The sequence below is a fragment of the Tachypleus tridentatus genome, chromosome 4 (genome assembly GCF_004210375.1).
Source record: "Tachypleus tridentatus isolate NWPU-2018 chromosome 4, ASM421037v1, whole genome shotgun sequence".
NCBI classification, from domain to species: domain Eukaryota; kingdom Metazoa; phylum Arthropoda; class Merostomata; order Xiphosura; family Limulidae; genus Tachypleus; species Tachypleus tridentatus.
The window spans coordinates 40,037,374-40,056,744 of record NC_134828.1 but is presented as its reverse complement, the minus strand read 5'-3'; the positions used below and the strand labels follow the sequence as shown (position 1 = coordinate 40,056,744).

The 19,371-nt window shown below is 31.0% G+C and overlaps 1 protein-coding gene across 8 annotated transcripts in view; it reads right to left on the bottom strand.

The window, feature by feature from the left end:
• LOC143248903 (uncharacterized) overlaps nucleotides 1–19,371 on the bottom strand; it is an 87,228-nt gene that overhangs the window by 52,335 nt on the left and 15,522 nt on the right. For 4 of the 8 annotated variants that reach the window (XR_013027260.1, XR_013027258.1, XR_013027259.1 and 1 more), the window contains exons 3-4: nucleotides 15,357–18,827; nucleotides 9,299–9,439 (exon numbers count right to left, since the gene is read on the bottom strand). Coding sequence is in view for 5 of the 8 variants with exons in the window: in XM_076497841.1 (XP_076353956.1) it covers nucleotides 9,299–9,439; nucleotides 15,357–18,827 (3,612 nt within the window). In the remaining 3 variants the exon portion in view is untranslated. The other 4 variants (XM_076497837.1, XM_076497838.1, XM_076497843.1 and 1 more) reach the window with 3 other exon arrangements.

Genomic DNA, 19,371 nt, shown 5'->3' with positions numbered 1-19,371 from the left:
AACAATGACATGAAGAGAACACAGAATATTTATAAAACTCAATTTCCAATAACAATGACATGAAGAGAACACAGAATATTTATAATATTTTATTGCATCATTTCTCTTTTTACTTCTAATTTATTTTGTTATCAGTATTTAACTACCAGAACTAAAGTTTAACTGAAAAATGTAACAATAAATAAGATGCTCAAGGTAGACTGCAAAACATTACCGTATAGTTTCGATTGTGCTCTTGACTTTTCAAGTGTTCATCAGCACAGGCTCCATCACCCATGAATTCCTTACACAGTGAACAATAAAACCCAGAAATTGGGTAGATAAACTGAACCCCTAAAACCCAACAATAACATAGTTTAAGTAATGGTAAACAGTTTCTACATTAACTCATCTTTAAAATAATTACATGTATGGCTTCCTTATACTACTAATTTTTTCCAATGTATTATAATATTTTACTATTAGGAAAACTCGTGCTTTGCATACAAAATATTTTTTGTTGTTGTACTTAAATGACCAAATTTCATACAACGTAAAGGCAGTGAAGGGTATTCAAAGGAATTAAAACATTTAAGTAACCTGACTAAGCTACTAACATACAATGTTAAGTATGTAGAATTCTGAAAAACACTGATGAATGTGAGGAGCATCTCAATGAATGTCATATTAAAACTATTCCACAACATGTCAAGTACAAAAGACAGAACTGAAAAATGTGATCAAAATAACAAACAAAAACTTATCTAATAAGATACCACATCTATCAGAGCTTTCAACACTTGAGCATCATAGGCAAGTATAAATACTTGACAGTGATAGTACCAGTAACCTTATTATCTAAAAACAAATGAAGAATGCACCAAAGTGAAGAATGACAGATCTATTCCCCAAATATATTTCCTTTTACAATGTATAGAATTGACCCACTTAACCCTCCCCTATGCAAGTGATGTCTCTATTTCCCCATCCTACTTTCGTGTTTATTTTAATGTAGTTTAAAAAGCTTCTCAAACTATTTTAATTATTTATATTTTGATTATTTGTTTCCTAAAACATAAATAGGTACATTTTCACCAAACCTTAAAAACTATTTTAGCCTAATAAAATTTGTTTCACATGCCAAGTTTTGTTTCACAGCATGTAATTTTTAATTCATTATGCAGTTTTTAACGAAATATACATTGAAAATGTCATACTGTTTACATGTATCACCCATAAGTAGTGATAATGTATGACTACAGATAAAAAAACAACTTTTTTTTTGCTTGAAATGGACATTTTCACACACTTTTCATGGCTTTAAAACACACTGATATTAACTTGAATTTTTTATCCATGAATCTTTGAAATGCAAAATAGTTTTACAGTTCTTTAAAATTCTATTTGATGTGCATTTTATTCTAAAGAAATAGAACTGATACTGCCATTTGCTGTCACACATATCCTGACACATGCAAGCATATAATTTGGTATATTAATCAAAGGAAATTTGTTGAATATGTTCACACAAACAATACCTTATATTTAATACATCAAGCCACAAAATCAAGTTTTTCAATGAAACACTAATGTATAGTGATTTTACTGTATTTTCACACAGTATGGAAATACTTTAGGCTTCCACAATGTTAATTTTTTATCTGCTTTTTAATATGCTTTTTAGTTTTAGCAGGTTGAAACTATAAACATAGACAATACCACTGTCACAAATTTGAGTGCCACATGTACTACTTTTCTAAAAATTTATTTCTACCACTTACCTTTTAAAGGAATAATAATTTTTTGAACATTAGGTTTTTCAAGTGGACGCTTTTTTTTATTTTCTGAAGCCCATGGTCGATCAAGTGCATCCATTTTCTAATAGTGCCATGTTAAAAGATCATGTGATTTAGTTTCAATCAAACTAAAGATTTATCAGATTTTATGAAATTATATGTACATATGTAATTTACATTAAAATGAATTTAATTCTAACTAATAAAAAATACCAAAAAAATATTTTAAGAATGGCAGTTAGCAAAGAACAAACATGACAAACAACAATATGAAATCTTATCTCTTATTACAATAGTGTAGGTATAATTATAGAAAAGATACAAAAATACTAATTATTACTATTGCATTGTGAAAATATTCCATATAGTAATCAAAAAATATTTAGCTGTATTACTTGTGGCCCAAAACAATTTTTGGCCAAAATTACAAAAAACATTACTGTATTTTGTTTCACTGTAAACTTATCCAAAGACCATGTAAATAAATTAGTAAAAGTAAACAAACAGGCCAGTTTTCTCAGGTCTGCTACTTTACCATTACTGGATTTCTTCATTTAAACTCAGTGCAAAACACCAAGATTCTCTGCCTTTAAAAAAGAAGACATACCTTTTCCTCAATGAGTGATTTTGTTTAGATAATACTGATATATACAAGTATGTAAGATCTAAAAGCTTTGATCTTGTTAAACAACAGATATCAAACTTAGCATGAAAAGGCCTTTTCTATCTGAAACCTCTGACAACCAACTTAAGTGCATTTTATACAAACATAAAGATACAAAATTAAAATCAAACAAGCATTTCACCTTCCACATCTATCTGGAATCCTTATTTCTCTTGTATAGTCATACTGTTCTTTTTGGTTGTTAAGCACCACAACATCCAAGAACTTGCACATTAGAACTACTGAACACATTTTGTTCTTTGTTGAAATGTACTATATGCAAGCTTTCAGCTACTTTAGTGTAACTATCTTCATGCTAAGGTGAAAACAAATTTATAACTGAAAAAACAATAGAGTGAATTAGCCAAAAGCTTGAAGTAAGTAAATTTCAACATGGAATAAAACCTGCACATTGTCTATTCACTTGAATTCTTTTCACCCATGTTATGAAACCTTAAAAATTTATATATCATGTGTGTTCCAGTTTCTGAAATGTGATATTGCTTAGATATGATTAATGTGTCACAACAATCTATTCTCAAACTTTGTTATCCACCACAGGAAATCTATCTGTAGCTGGTTATTACAAAACACAACACACATGTATATATCATAGATTTCAAGTGTTCTAATTTCTTTGCAACTCATTGACCATAACTGGGCTCCAAAAATTTCAGTTTATCAAGGTCAAACTCTAAAATGATTCACTTCAATAAATTTCAAAAGCTGCCAGTCACACTATTGTATCTGGCAAAATCTGAGAGATAACTGAAAACATTCAATGGTTACATTTTCAGGTCACACAATAAGCTGGGCAAACATCTGACAAAATTAAAGTTTTTTTTTTTATTAACCACCAAGGATAGCACAAATGTCTTATCCATGTATCATTTTACCAACATGAAGTGACAATGTTGCAGGTAAACTGAGTTCACATATAGTATAAATGAATTTTCATACAAAAAGAACATGGTAGTGTTCTCAGATCTACTACTTTACTATTACTGATTTTTTCTGTATCTAGATACAGTGCAGAATAGTTTGATTCTTAACTCTAAAAACAAAGAAAGTCCTTTTTCCACCTACTTTCAGGTTAGAAATATTTTTTCTGCCATATTAGTTTGAATTCTGCATTGCACAGGCTTCAAAAGATTGGAAGGTGTTTAGTCCATTTGTCAAACTGAATGACACTTACAAATGTTCCCTCATGGTCACATTGAGTAATGTGATGTATATTTTCCTCTCAGAAATGTTCAATCAAATCAGTATCTCCAATTACTGTGCTGGCCAACAAAAATAACTTCAGTCACTGTCATGCATGCTCCTTTAAACCATCTTCTTCACAAGACAAAAGCCATCACTGTCTTAGAAAAACAGCCCTTAGTAGAAGAAGAACTTTCTAATAAATATGATCATGAAACACTTTCAAGAACACAATAAATGTTGAACACTTCCTTAAAGAAAGCAACTTCTCCACAAAAGTATCCTCTACATAGAGGAATAAAACGATACTCATTAACCACTTACTTTATTTATTGGATCTTGCTTTGTGTTGAAGAAATAAGTTAAGAGCATATGATTGGACATCTGTTGATACTTACAAGACTATGCAATTATTTTTCTTGGTTTATGATTAGTGGTTCATGTCTAGAATATTTCATGAAAGCAGACTTCTCTTTCAGTTATCACTTCTGCTAAACTCTGATGAGAGATTTCTTTGAACAGCTGGTTAAACAAATGATCTGTGATGATAAAGCATTCCTAAACAGAGAGATCCTTCTTCTTACCCTTTGTTTTGTTGCAAAACTAACCACGAGATGACACAAGCAATTAACCAAGATATCAGTGCAATCAAATGTAATAGTTTATAAACATATGGCTACTCTTAATCTTGAAATTTTTTAACAATAAATTATGGTATATACATATATATATATATGCATCAAAATGGCACAAATGTACATTAGGAAAAAAATTTAAAATGTGCTTGATTTACATATACGTGTATATATATATATATATATATTTTACAGTAACACAGTTTACAGAGATTCATACTGTGAACTATTTGCTTACTTTGATGCTTGTCAAATCATAAAACTATAAGGAGCTTTTGTTTGACCAAGTAATTAATTTTTAAAACATCCAGAAATATTACTAGCTTTTAGCACATAGTTTGGAAAACAAACATTTCTGTTCATTACCCTTGAAAAGCACTAGAATTTTTAAATTATATATATTTCAGTGTTTACAAAAAGTTAATGCTTTTAATCATTAAACAATGACAAAACTGTGTTATGATGCTACAGACAGTATAGCTAGCTTGGCTATCAAATTGCATTTCTTAATTGATATATCACCAGGTTCATTGATTGATTATTCTCATAAGATATCAAAAAATAAATTTGTAACACAGCTCCTAAAATTAACTGTTATATCCATTGATAGTTGGAATGCTCAAAAATATTATTGACAAGAAACATAACATTGATTATCTTATTATTTACATAAACTATATCAATCACAATTTTGATAAATTAATTATTTCACATTACACTAATGATGCCAAAACTTATGTGTTATATTGAGTTAATTGCACAGCTCTAGCATATATATTATTTGACATACAGCAAACAATGCTTATTAGAGACAGATGAGGTAAAACTATAAGATTTCAAAGTATCTAATTGTAGATGACTTTAAATTATGTTTTAACAATTTATTATTTACCTTCTGTATATGCAGCAACATCACTATAAGTTAACTTTATTATGCCCAGATGCATTGATTCAACATACCTGTTGGGAGGTTTTACTTCATTGCAAAAACAATCTACTGGATGCACTAGCTTAAAAATTCAAAATATTCTACTACAGATTATGTATGCACTGAAAATAACATTTTTTATATGCAGTATTTATGGGAATTAGCAGCTTTCATAAACTTGAAAATATATTTGTTTTTAAAGTAATTAAAAATGCTCACATTTGTTGTTCATTTTAATTATTAGTTTAAAACTTCTCTCGTTTTATTGGCAACACTAAGTTTTATTTGTTTTGATTTGAAAACCCTGTAGTGGGTTCAAGGTATTTAACATCTTATCTTTATATCTTAACTACATCTTACTATATTCCATCTCCTTTTTAATATATTTTGACTCCACTTTACAATATCTGGCATATGATAAAAACTTTATGACATTGATTTTTTTAATTGTTAAGAGTTTTACGTAATGTATGTAAAAAATATGGCAAACATTGAAAAAAAGTTAAGTACCTTATACTTTAGCTACTGTAAGTAGAACGGATGCTGAGTGAATTTTTTAACAGAAACTGAGGGCGACTGAAGCTACAGACAGTGAGTGATAGTGAGAACAAGAACATAGTGGATTCTTGCACCCAAATCCTAGCCTCTTATTGAATTTGTAGCTTCTATTTTTTTGCATCTGTTGTTCTAATTATGTAATAATCAGAATTTTCCAATACTTCTTGGTACTATGACCATCGATATTTTCACTTTGTATAAATGAAATAATTTGACATTGTTTTGTTAGTTTTGATGAACTGGAAACCATACTGACTTTCATAAGTTGAAAAGAGCAGAAAACAAGCTTTCATAATATGTCTTAATCACTAATCTATGACATCTATGAAGCAGAGATAAAGGCAATTACATCATACCATGATAAGGTTAAGAAACAGTGATAAATTAAAAACTTGTATAACTCCCATTTAATTCAAGTTACAAGACCAAATTGGTAGTGTTTTCAAACTTATTACATATTTCCTTCTACAGGACTAAGAGTTTTATATTATGCTCACAAATTATTGAAGAAACTCACAAACACTATAAATTTCACTTGGAGTAAATTAAACTTGAAATCATAGTTTCAAGTTTTTAATTTTTATGTATCAAATTAATTAAATATAACATTTTCTTGAATAAGTATCAATTCTGAAGTTTTTTTTATATATATATGTGGAATGATGATTACAAGTTTATTTTTTATAGCTATTTTCATTCAACAGTGCAATTCTTCCCTTCAAGCGAGATGCAGTCACTCAGGCATGACAGGGTTAATATCTGATTATGAACATTCCCTCAGGTTGTAATCAAACAGAAATTCTATTAACACTTTCTCATGTAGGTATTTCTTGGTTTCTAGCCTTATTAATTTTTACAATTTTCTACATGTACATGTTTAACCACTGACAATATAAGTCAGTATCACTTGTTAATTTTGACATTTAAATTATTTACACAAAATTTTTATTTTTCCATATTTATACTTATTCTCTACACCCAAGAGTCCTGGAACATAAAAATGATGCTGAGATCTCCCATTAGCTAAATACATTTGATAACTTTTATTTATCTAATTTGGTTTATTTAAAATACTTGCACAAAGCGACACAGGGGCTCCCTGCTCAAGCTGTTCCTGATTAAATTAAAAGGAAAACAACTACTAAATAACACCCACTGCTCACCCCTTTTCTACTCTAAATCAAATAATGGAATTTGATAGTCACACTTATAACACACTCACAAGCCTGAAGTGCAAAACTCAACTTTTTTTCCAGCAATAGGATGCAAACCTCAGACATTCAGATCTACAGTTTTGCCCACTAATCACCAGGTCTGTCAAGTAATCATATGTCCAGTTATATGTGTGAAAATATATCAAGTTACATTAAACAATAAAAACTATAAATAACTTTTTACTGGCTATTTTTGTTTGTGTGAAGTCACTCAACAGTGTGACTTGTTTTCAGTGTTGTTTAGGAATAAGTTTTTTTATGTATGTCTCAAATTCTACATTATTTACAAAAAAATAGTTACTAATAAATACAAAATAAACTTCTAGTGAAACTGCCAGCAGTTAACAGAATGTAAAGTTAAATAAAAATTGGCTTTTTACAGTATCTAAAAATGAAAAAAACATCTATGATAATCAATTTTGATACTTGTAGTCTCTTCCCAAGAAAAACAAATACTACTACTAAGTATTTACCAACAAATTAAAGTGACTGTATTTTAATGCTTAAATGCAAATTCTACTACACACCTTCCAAACTATCCTCTTGCACTGAATTTTCACCTAAAAATGTTACTGTATTTTTTTAAAACAGTTTTTATATAACAGGTGAAAGCCAAATAAAGGAAGAAAGTTTCCTATATTCAAACCTTATTTTAAGGATACTGTGTTTAGTTATCAATATAGAAAGGGACACAAGAATTATAAATATTATTATAAAGATAAATATGAACATCATACTTATCCATTGCTTCCCCTCAAATACCATTTTTCTTGTATCAATGTAAGAATGTGTTTGAAAAACAAATGTATACTACTAAGGTTACTGTTTTATTTAGAACAAAATTACAAATACAATATTAACAATCTGAAAAAAAAACCAATAAACAACGCTTCATCTAAAGTCAAGCAAAACAGTGAAGTCGTATCCTGAGTATGTACTATACTTTTTAACACAAACACACAAGGTTATCAAGTATTTCCAACTTAAATTTTATAAACAATATTTACATATGTTGCTGCAGGTAAATGTAGAACAATGATTGCATTCTTCTTCTTGTTATTTTCTTCTTATGAGCATCTTCACTTTTAAAGGATGGGAGCGATATATACATACACATAAAGACACAATTTTGTTGAGTTTCTCATCACTTCAGCACAAGCTTCTGGAAGAAAATCCTTAAACAATCTAATCTTAATTTATTCACTGTACTTCAATACTTCAATCACCACTAAGAGCAAATTATATATTTCAATCTATAAAACCATACAAAGTTTTGATGACATCTCGTAAGTCACTTTAATTGATAAAATTCTCTTTCCTCCTAAATTCTCAAATGTAAATCTACAGGAATTCAATAACAAGCATTTAATACACGGCAAAATGATTATATTATACAACTTTAAAAGTTTAATATAAATTAGTCTAACTTTTCACAACAAAACAATGGAATGACATCTGCAAAAAAGGTACATACCTTTTGTACCTACATACCTCTTTGTACCTACTTACATGTTTTTATGTTAAAGAACTTTCACAGCTTCATTTGATTATTGAGGATAATTTATTTTGAAGAGTGATCTGGGTACATGTATTTTGTCTGAATGAAGTTACTTGAACACGAAGTAATTAATGGTCATCTTCAAATAAAAACACTTTCATACAGAAATAACAACAATCAAATACTTTCAAACAAAATATTTCCAAGTTTCTCAATGCATGCACAATACAAAAAATTATTTTCATGTATAAAAAACAATGATACTCCTTTGTTTTTCATACATGAATCTTGAAAGTTACATATTTATGTTGTTTACAAACATAAAATTTATGGAAATAAAAAACAAGTATTTTTAATAAGACAAAAAAAAAAAAAATAGCAACCCAATAACAAATTACTCCATAATTTTATAAAGCTATAAAATCACACAGGAATTTTGGGAAACCTCTTCAATTACTTAAATTTATAAATTTCTCTTATTTTTCTTACAAATTCTTAACCATACATCCACAGGCAATTCAGGAATAAGTATTTAACAAAACTATTATTTTATCAACATAATTCATTTGAAAAATGAATGTATACCACTAAAATTACTGATTGTTTTAATATGAAAAAAGTCGCACACAGTATCAAAATGAAACAACAAAAATACCTTTATGCAACATCTCAAATATATTTATTTTTGAACACACGCTTTTATGCAGACATAAAAAGAGATAAAGAAGCAAATGAAATCATAGAAATAGTCAAATTACACAATATAGTTTGACTAAAAAAAATAAAGAGTACAATGAGTAAACAAAGTAAGTAGTTAACTTACCTGCTTATGTTTGTTGCTATGTAGATGATCAAATACTTGGGGAAGAGTAAAATTAACTTCATTACAAAGTTTACACCAATGGCTGCCTGGATCAAAGTACTCAAAACGCATGATTTCTTCTATATTTTCTTCAGCTTTCTTCTAATCATATCATATCAACAAAGTTCAAAACTATTGCTGTACAATTTTACATACTTATTTATAAACAATTTTATTATTGTGCATATTAAAACTGCAAAATTTTTCAAGATGACTGAACATTATATTTTAATATCAAATATACAGGTAATTATATATATAAAAGTGCATATATTACTCCCTCTATGTCCACAGTTCAACATCACTGAATGTGTCTGAAGTGCAATAATTTAATGGTATGTTCATTAAAATTGTATAAAATGCATATGACACATAGCAATGTTTTAAAGGATTTTAGGTAGTGTAGGTTGTATTGATTGGAATTTTTTTACAGACTGCTTCCATTTGAAAAATAAATATGGGCACCAGTTGTTTATGTTACAGTGTGAAACCTACATCACAGAGACGAAAATATTGTTCACTCACATACACTAGGAGGATGTGTAGTCCACAAAAATACCTATCTAGAACAATTTACTTTTTTAATATAGCATGATTATAGTAACAGTAAACTGCAGAAATCAACCACATGTAGTAAACACACAATTTAAGAAAATATGCATTACTTGAAAAACACAATACTTGTTTAACAAATGCACAACTCAAAATCAGATTAGAAAATCTCAGTTAAAATGTTTATTTGGCAAGATTAATTTTACCTTTAAATAGTTACATTGAATCATATAAATAAACTGAATAGTACCTCAGCTCAAAATTAATATAAAATGCTTTTTAAGTACACATACACAAATTGGCAGGTTGGATAAAAACAGAATGAAAAATGTCTACAAAGTTTTAAGAGCTCTTGATGACAGTTTGGGTTAGTAGCTATTATTACACCATACAATAGAGCTTTAAACACTAAAGAATATTCTGTATATTACTGTTCTTCAAAATTTCTACACATGACATTTGTATTTGAAAAATAACTATTACACCATTTCCATGCTCAACACTGTCACACAACAGCCTATAAACTTATCACAATTATCTGAACAAAACACTTTTTTTAGCAAAAACATTTAGCTGGGTACAGAAAAAAAAGTTCAAATAGACTTATAAAAACTTAAAAATTTATAATTATTTATATACATCATTTAAGACTAAAAAAATTAAAATATCCACTAAATTTGAAAAGAAAAGGACCAGTGCATATTAAACAGTCATGCACCTTAAACCTAAACTCTTATAAGATAAACTGGTTTAAGAAAACTTTATTTTATTTTTAAGAAAATAACTACCATTCTTCATGATAAACATCACTACAATAAAAGCTTAAAACTATATTCCATTAACAGACAAAAACATTCAGTTTTAGCACTCTAACCAGTATTCAGCATTTTTATTAAAGCACTTTGTTTCTTTATTAAACTACTCCATATGACAATGCCTTCAGGAAATACCCAAAATTTCAATTCATATTTTATGTTCATTTTTATTATTACTAGGTACAGAGTTCTACACAGGTTTTCAGGAATGTGAATGAAAATACTATTGGGTTTCAAACTCTTAGAGTGAAGATTTTAAGCATTTATGAGAAGAGTGAGTGCAAGACTGAGTAGGCATCATTTAGACTAACAATCAAGTGCAACAAGTAATAGGTTATGTTATGATAAATTACTAAATGCTTTACAAGCAAGCTGCTAGTAATATCATAAAATAATTAACATTACCAATAAATGGATCACCTGTTTGATAGCTCAACACAAATATGCAAATGAACCCAACATCACTCTTTTATTTCATCACTTTTCATGGCTCAGTATCCTTACACAAAAAAACAAACAAACCACAAGTTATTCATCAGTTAAACTACTGTATTTTGTAATGTATCCTATGTACATGTACCAACAGCCATCTCAAAATGTTAATGTGTTTCCATATCAGCAGTTATTCCTACCAGTATCAGCATCAGAACACTAAAGTTAATATATTATTCCCACTCATAATGATCAGGAGGTCCCCTTCAGTTATCTCATCTGACCACAAAACCTGATCTGCAGATACTCCACAGATGTTTCCTCATCTTACTATTCTCAGATTACTAAATAATTATTTTGCATCTTTCTCTTTATCAGTTGAGTCAAAGTGGTAAAACAACAATACTTTCACTGTCATTTAGAATATCAGGCTCAAACTCTGATATCTTATCTAACCAGCTCTCAAGAGTCAATAACACATAGCTTCAGTGTATAAACTTATTCAATGAGGTTAAATGTGCCATATAAACACATACGGATTAGCTATTTCTTTCTCTACGAAAAGACAAGCTATGTTCAGAACTATTCTCTACAATAGAGAACTGACAATACTCTGTTAAAAGTTTATGCTGCTTCATCTAGTTTTCCTTTGGTAGCACATAAATGTAACATTTTTCTTAACAACTTGATGCAATGCTACCAGAAAACTGCATGTACATGTTACCATATACCTTGATGGCATACATTCCTTGCATTATGCAAAACCTGATGTATCCCATATTTTACACCTCAAGATGCCACTAGCAGTAACACAGATTGAGTCTACACGTTTTCATGTTGTAGATCCAGGTAATGATGTAGTACCATCATACACTAGTGACATTTTGATATAAAAAGCAATCAGTTCTTATGGATTTTTAAAGCTCAAACTATTTTAGTTATACATGATACACTCAATTGGTGAGCTTTCACTTACACAGACTGTGTTCATAATGCTTGACAAAAACAACTGCAGGCATGTTTTTTGTTGTTGTTGTTTTTTTGTTATGCAATATCTGTGTTTACAAGATATCAGATGTATGGTTCATATATGCACTTGCACATTCTACTCCATCCTTCACTTCTGACAAAACCTCTCCAGTTCCACTTTTGCTGGAATCAGCAGCAATCATGAACTAATAATCTCTTAACTAAGTAAGTTCACACCAGGTTTTACTGAAGCATGCTTTAGTGACTAAATGTACAGTCACAATCCTAAGTCTTCCTAAAATGCATTTCACTTTTACTCATACCAGACAACTGAAGAGCACTTATAGAAAAGTTAGCCACAAAACACCAGTAGTATGATTTAAGACCTAAAAAACAGCAGCAAACTGTAATGCCATGTTACTGCAGTCCAACCCAAAGTCATAAACACAAAAGCATACTCTTACTTATACGGCAATTCACTGAGTTCCTGTCACTGTGTTGATTCCAGGTTGTTTGTACAACAATTAAAGAACAACCTCAGGTGTTTTGGTAGCCACGTCTTTTGTTTTTAAATATGGTATGACAGAAGCAACCCTAATTGTAGAGTTAGTTCCAGCTATTTCTATTTGCTTATCATGCCTATAACCATTAAAGTATAAAACCGGAAAGTTGTAATTACAGAACAATACTAGAATGATGCTCCTCATTGGATACATGATTGTTCAAGTAAATACATCATTTTTTATGGGCAATAAACATTGTATTCATCCTATGGTTCCACCACCACAGCACATGGCTATAATGCACAAGACTTAAAACACAGCCCTCCATGAAATGTTACTTGCATATTTTGAAACATGTGACCATGCACTGTTTTTAGGGCCAATTTTGTTGGCACTGAAAGACTCTCTCATAGAAACATAGTTTACCAACTGAATAGGTAAAAGCAGCCAACAATTTCTGCAATGTCCCCTGGATTTCAATATGAGCTCAGAGATACCATCATTCTGTGACTGAATTATATACATGTAATCAGAGATGTGCCTCTCCATTCATATTTATATGACTGTTATTCACTAAAATGAGCATGTAAAGGATTGGCTGAAGTGATGCCTTTACCTGGAGTGTTTGATACCCCACAAGATTGACCAAGGTTCTAGATATTGTGGTAATAACAGGGAAATCAACTTTATGTCCATGCATATTTATTAGTATTCAAACATTACTTAGCCTTGAATAGGATAAACAACAAAGCTTTCCATGGAATTTGACCTCTTTATCTCCTTAGGTCAGTTTTCCAGAGCATAAGTGGAAGCAGATTTAAATGGCTTATCCCAACCCCTTGCATATGTTGAGTAGTTTGGCAGTTCACTCCATACTGCTCTATGAATCCACAATCAAAGCAAATGCTTGTCTTTTTTTCAAGAGTGACATACAAGTAGATACACTGACAGCATTAGCAGTGGTAAAAGCATCACACAAGACTGTGGGAAATTTTACTCATTTGTTAGTAACAACCAGTCTGATGATGGCATGTGTATTCCAAACAGGACAGCCTGGCTAATGGGATTTTCTTCTGCCAAGCTGCTTGATGTTACCACCTCAAACCTAGTCATTCTTATGATAGTGAGATACTTCTAAGCAACAGGACTTTGCTTAGCACAAATCTATCCATAAGGATGTTTTCATGATCTGTTGATGCAATGTTGAGATATGGCTTCTTATGTATAGGATGAAGATCACTTATACAAGTGACCAAATTCTCCAAGGTCTCTTATCAGCCTTGAATTTGGTCCAAAAGGAAGCTTGATTCTCCACTACATCAAAATTGCAGAACAACTCAGCTGTTATTGTAGCAAAGTCACTGACTGTTCCTCATTCAAATGTTTCATTAAACGTCTATAACTGGTCCATCAACATTCACCATCAAGTGTTGCACTGCCCATCTTTGTGTCCATTCATTCCTAGCAGCGACTTGTTTAGAATGTTTAAAAATCAATCTTTATCTTCTTTGGTGGTGCTGGGGAATACAAAAGAAGAAATCTGTTTTATCTCACTCACAAGAACCTGTAGCTATAGAAACAATAACTCCAGCAGAATTGTGGTATAAAATAGGCCAACATACCCATGTCATTAAAGGTACAATGCAGGTTGTTGTCCTGAAATACCCATGTTTGAATGAACATTTGATCTTTGCTCTAAATGGCAGAACAATGAATACTTTATGAAATTCATCTCCAGTTCTCATGAACCCAGGGTTTTCCATGACCCTATGTGGTTCCAGCAGCACACCTTCCTTCTTGAAGGGGGTCTCATCTACCCTGCACATAACTTGTTTTACAGGCACCATCTAAAAACCAGCATCTGAAATCTCCTTTGGCTAGTCACAACAACAAGGATTGGGATAAAGCTGCCCTGAGTACAAAGTACTACAGTAAAGTACATCCATCAAAAATCAGCACATTTCCATCAAAACAGATCCTTAACATCAAAATCTCTCTATTACCTTCCACTGTGTTATTCTCAGATTCACTGATTTCTAACATGAAAGAAGCCTCATTAATAACTAGAAGTTTGAACAGGAAAACATTTACAGAATTGAAACTGAAAATATGGCTCAAACAAGTTAAATAAAATACAATGTCACATGCAGAAAAATTATTCCTTATTTTTAACAAGTAAAAATAATGAATGAATATAAACAAACATTATATAAACACTGAAACAAAATTATCACTGCTTTCAGAACTAAGTACTACCATTAGCACTGGTTATCCTGGGTGAAATTAGGGAGAAATTTAACTTATAAAACTTGTAAACTTAAACACAGCAGTATCACTATAAAATAAAACTAATGAGCAAATAATGACTTGCTTAGGTTATTTTTGCCCATACATATGGGATAATGGACGAATCAAGCTTACAGGTGAGGGTGTTATTCATGTAAACAAGAGAATTTAAGAAAGTTGTTCAATTACATTGTTACAAGATGAGAGATGTGTCATTCATGTAAACAAAACAAAAAGTTTCAGGATAGTTGTGTAACTGTAAAGTTATAAGTGGAGGGCTAAAAGAAAAAGAGTAGATAAAATTATTAATAGAATCAAATCAGTTAATGTTATACTAAAAATAAAGTACCTTGCACGAATTTTAAAAATCCTAACAGAAAATATCTCAAAAACAGTAATTATTAGTTTGTATGGAACCACATGTAGTTGTTTTATATATATACACACACAGGCTGTACTTACAAACTCTTGGCAAACAGATTCTGCTTCTTGCAAGTAAAATGGCCGCATACCAAACTTTATTTTTTTTTCTGTTTCTTCAACAATTTTCTTTAGGTCTGTGATTTGCTTTCCAATTTCATCCTGTAACTTGCTGTTTTCCAGTAAAAGTGGATCCTTGTGACCATCTTTTTCCCTTTGCTTTTTCCTCATCATTTCTCCTTGTGTCTTACGCAACCTCTCAACTTCAGCCATCAGCAAGTTCAGTTGTTTCCGTAGCTCTCTCTTCTTGTCCACCAATTCCTTCATTTCTTTTTCTGTCAAATTAACAAACTTTTGGTCAGGCTCTACTTTAATTTCAGGCTTTGGTGCATACACCACAGGGTTGCTCTGGATATTTGAATCCAATGGAATAACTCTGAGATTGGAGCGAGGAGGACATTGTGTAAACTGTGATGGCAAACTTGGAGGAGGGACAGAAAGAGATGGTAAAACAATAGGTTGAGAGTACATGGGGATAACAGGAGGCATGCTATAAGAAAGATGCTGGTACCCTGGAGGAGGGAATGATGTAAAAGGTGGAGGAAACATCTGATCCTGTGGCATATGACAACTAGTTGGTGGTCCAATTGATTCTTGAAAAGTAGGTGGTGGATAAGTTGTTGGAGGCACTGGGTGGCCAAAATCAGGTTGTCTTTGTAAAATAGCATTTAAGTCAGGATGTGTAGATAAACCACAATCAAAAAAGGAGGAGTTCTGCACTGATTGGTTAATTCCATAACATTCACATGCTTCTGTATCAATTTTGTCTGAATCCATAGTTACAGGTTTTCCAGAGTCATAACAAACTTTATTTTCTGGACTTCTTTTCAGACTTGGTGATAAGTGTTTAGGGGAGTGATTCCAATGTTCTCTTCTGGGACTGATATCAGGAGACCTTCTAGGACTTTTTCTTCTTCTTTCCATGTAGTCTCTTTCTGGACTTTTTTCAAAAGAGTACTTATGTTGAGGTGTGTCTTCGTAAGAATATCGAGAACCATGCCTCCTATCCAGAGAGTTCCGCCTTGGACTTAGTGAGCTTCTTTCTTCCAAAGAATATTTTCTGGAAGATTTAGCTTTCTTCTCTAATGACCTACAGAACTTTTCTATAGAATCGCTTCTTAAGGATTCTTCATTAACTTTATACCTTCCAGAAAGTGGACTCCTTTTAAGACTTTCTAATGAATATCTTTCCCTTTCATTGAGCTTTCTTCCCTGAAATTCAAAGCCAGAGGTTTGACTAAATTCTCTATAATCAGGGCTACACTCTCTTCTCTCTAAAGATGGTTTTCTACCATTATCATAATCAGGGCTATACTCTCTTTTTTTAACTGAGGTTTTTCTGCTCACATCATAACAAGGACTATGTTCTCTTCTTTCAATTAATTTTTTTCTACAGGCATCATAACTAGGGCTAAGCTTCCTTCTCTCAAGCAATGTCTTCCTGTCAATATCATAACTAGGACTAAGTTCTCTTCTTTCAATGAAAGATTTTAAACTAGCATCATAATCTGGGCTAACCTTTTTTCTCTCAACTGAAGTTTTCCTTCCAATACCATTTGCAGGACTAACTTCCCTTCCTTCATTTGACATTTTTCTAACAACATCATAACCAGGACTATTCTCTACTCTTTCACGTGAGGTTTTTCTATCATCACGATATGGACTAAATTCCCGTTCCTCAAGTAATATTTTCCTAGAAGGATCATAGCTAGGGTTAAGATCTCTTCTTTCAAGAAAAATTTTATCACCAGCATCATAACTAGAACTGTGTTCCCCTTTATCAAGAGATATTGTTTTATCAACATTATAATCAGGACTAAGTTGTTTTCTTTCAAGAGAATTTTTTTGAGGAGCATAGTCTAATGAAGGACTTAATTTTTTTGCTAGCCTGATTATTTGTTTTGAATTATCAGGACTGTATTTTTCTATTTTTCTTAAGTAATTATGCTGTTCATAACTTCCAGATTTGCTTTCTAGACTTTTGAGATGAGCTAGTTCTTCTTTTAAGGCTCTTAACTTCTCTTTAGACAGATCTTCATAAAGTGTTGACAAAGAACTAGTTTTATCTGTCTGCTTTCTGTTTTCATATTCTCTCACACTTTGATATTTTAAACTTGAATCTTTAGATCTAAATGAACTGTACTGATGTATGTCAGATTCTACCTTTAGATGCTTATTTTCCCTGATGTCATCAATTTTACATCTTTGAATTGAAGAATACAATGGAGGACTATGAAAATTTTCCATTGATCTGGAATATCTTGAAGGAGAATAGTGGCTTATTTCACATTCTCTTTCTGAAGTTTCCCACATCCCATAAGCTTGTTTTTCTGGCAGTTCTTTAAAGCTGCTTTTTTCTTTATTAGGACTTTTAATTCTTGAAAAATTGCAGTTGTCTTTTGGTAACTGTAGGTCTATTATTAAATCATCATCAACTGATGCACTCCTATATGAAGATGAAGATTTTTGAGTTTCAGGCCTACTGCTTTCTTCAAACTCAGACTGTAGTTTTCTATTACTAAAAACAGTTTTACACTTTTCATCTCCCTCTACTGGACTGGGAGTTCTATTTCTAATGTACATACCTCTCTTATCACTATTATGAAAGTTGTCCTCTTCATCACTCCAGCCACTACTTTTACTTTTTGTAATATTATCAAAATTCTCCCCAACTCTTGGACAAGAAGATTTTAAAGAAGCATGTATGCTCCTTTTGGAGGTATTTTCACTATCACCATACAGAAACTCTTCAACATCCTCAACATCATCAAAACCTAACCCTGGAATTTGCAGAAAAGAAAAACTTTCTTCTTTCTTTGGAGCACTTTTGATTACAGTGTCAGGTCCACAACTCTCAGAGTACTCATCTGTTTTACGAACTTTCAAAATAGATTTAAGAGGCTTACTACTACTAATAGGTTGTAAAACAGAACTTTCTTGTTTTCTTCCAAATATATCTGGTTCTTGATAAAACTTTTCTTGACTCAAGTAACTCTTGGAGTCTTCTAAAATCTCTCTACACAAGATTTTTTTCAGACTTTTAACTTCTTCCTCTTTTTCTGTATGAGGACTATGATCACGACTGTAACACTGCAATGCTTCTAATGCTGAGCTCTTGTCTGTGCTACCAAAGTTATCTAACCCAAGTTTCCGTTTCTCCATCATGGCTCTCTCCAACAGCTGAGTTCGAATGTCATTTTCTTTACCAGATTCAAGTTCATATCTATTATTGTTCTTTTGTTTTTCACTACAATCTAGTTCATCATCTGAAAAAATTGGCATATCTTTAACTGTTTTCAGTGGTCTAATTTTCATGCTTTCCATTTCTTTAATTCTGCACTCGTTATCATCTTTCCAAATAAGAGTCATTTCGGAGCTCTCTATGGATTGAGCATGGGTTCTCTTAATGTCAGTATTTTCTTCTTCTATATTTCTAGCAGACTTCACAGAAGGCTAGATTGGTGATAATGCAAAAACAATTATGAGTGATATAAATAATCTTAAAAAATGTTTTTAATATAATTACAAAATATCATAATATACACAAAATAACACACACTACCATGACAAACAAGCAAGTTTTGAAATGATTTAAAACATGAGAAATCTTACTCTTTCTTACTTTATCACATTATATAGAACATTGAAAATGTCATTATAAACTTTCATTTACCATGAAAGTTTTAAAATGCAGTAACAAAATGAAATACGCATACAAGTCTATTATAGAAATCATTACACTATGTACCTACAATCATTACAATTTCACCACAATTACAGAAGTTTCATGTATCATAAATTTTCAAGATGTTAAGCTACGTTACAGATTACCTTAAACTTCACAATATAACCTTGGGATAAAGTAATAATAATACAAATTTTCAAATATTTGTATATTAAAATCAGAACTGAAAATTCCAAGTGCCATATTTTGAATATTTTGTAAAATACATTAGTACTTTAATAAAGACTAATAATACTGTAATTTGCTTTATGT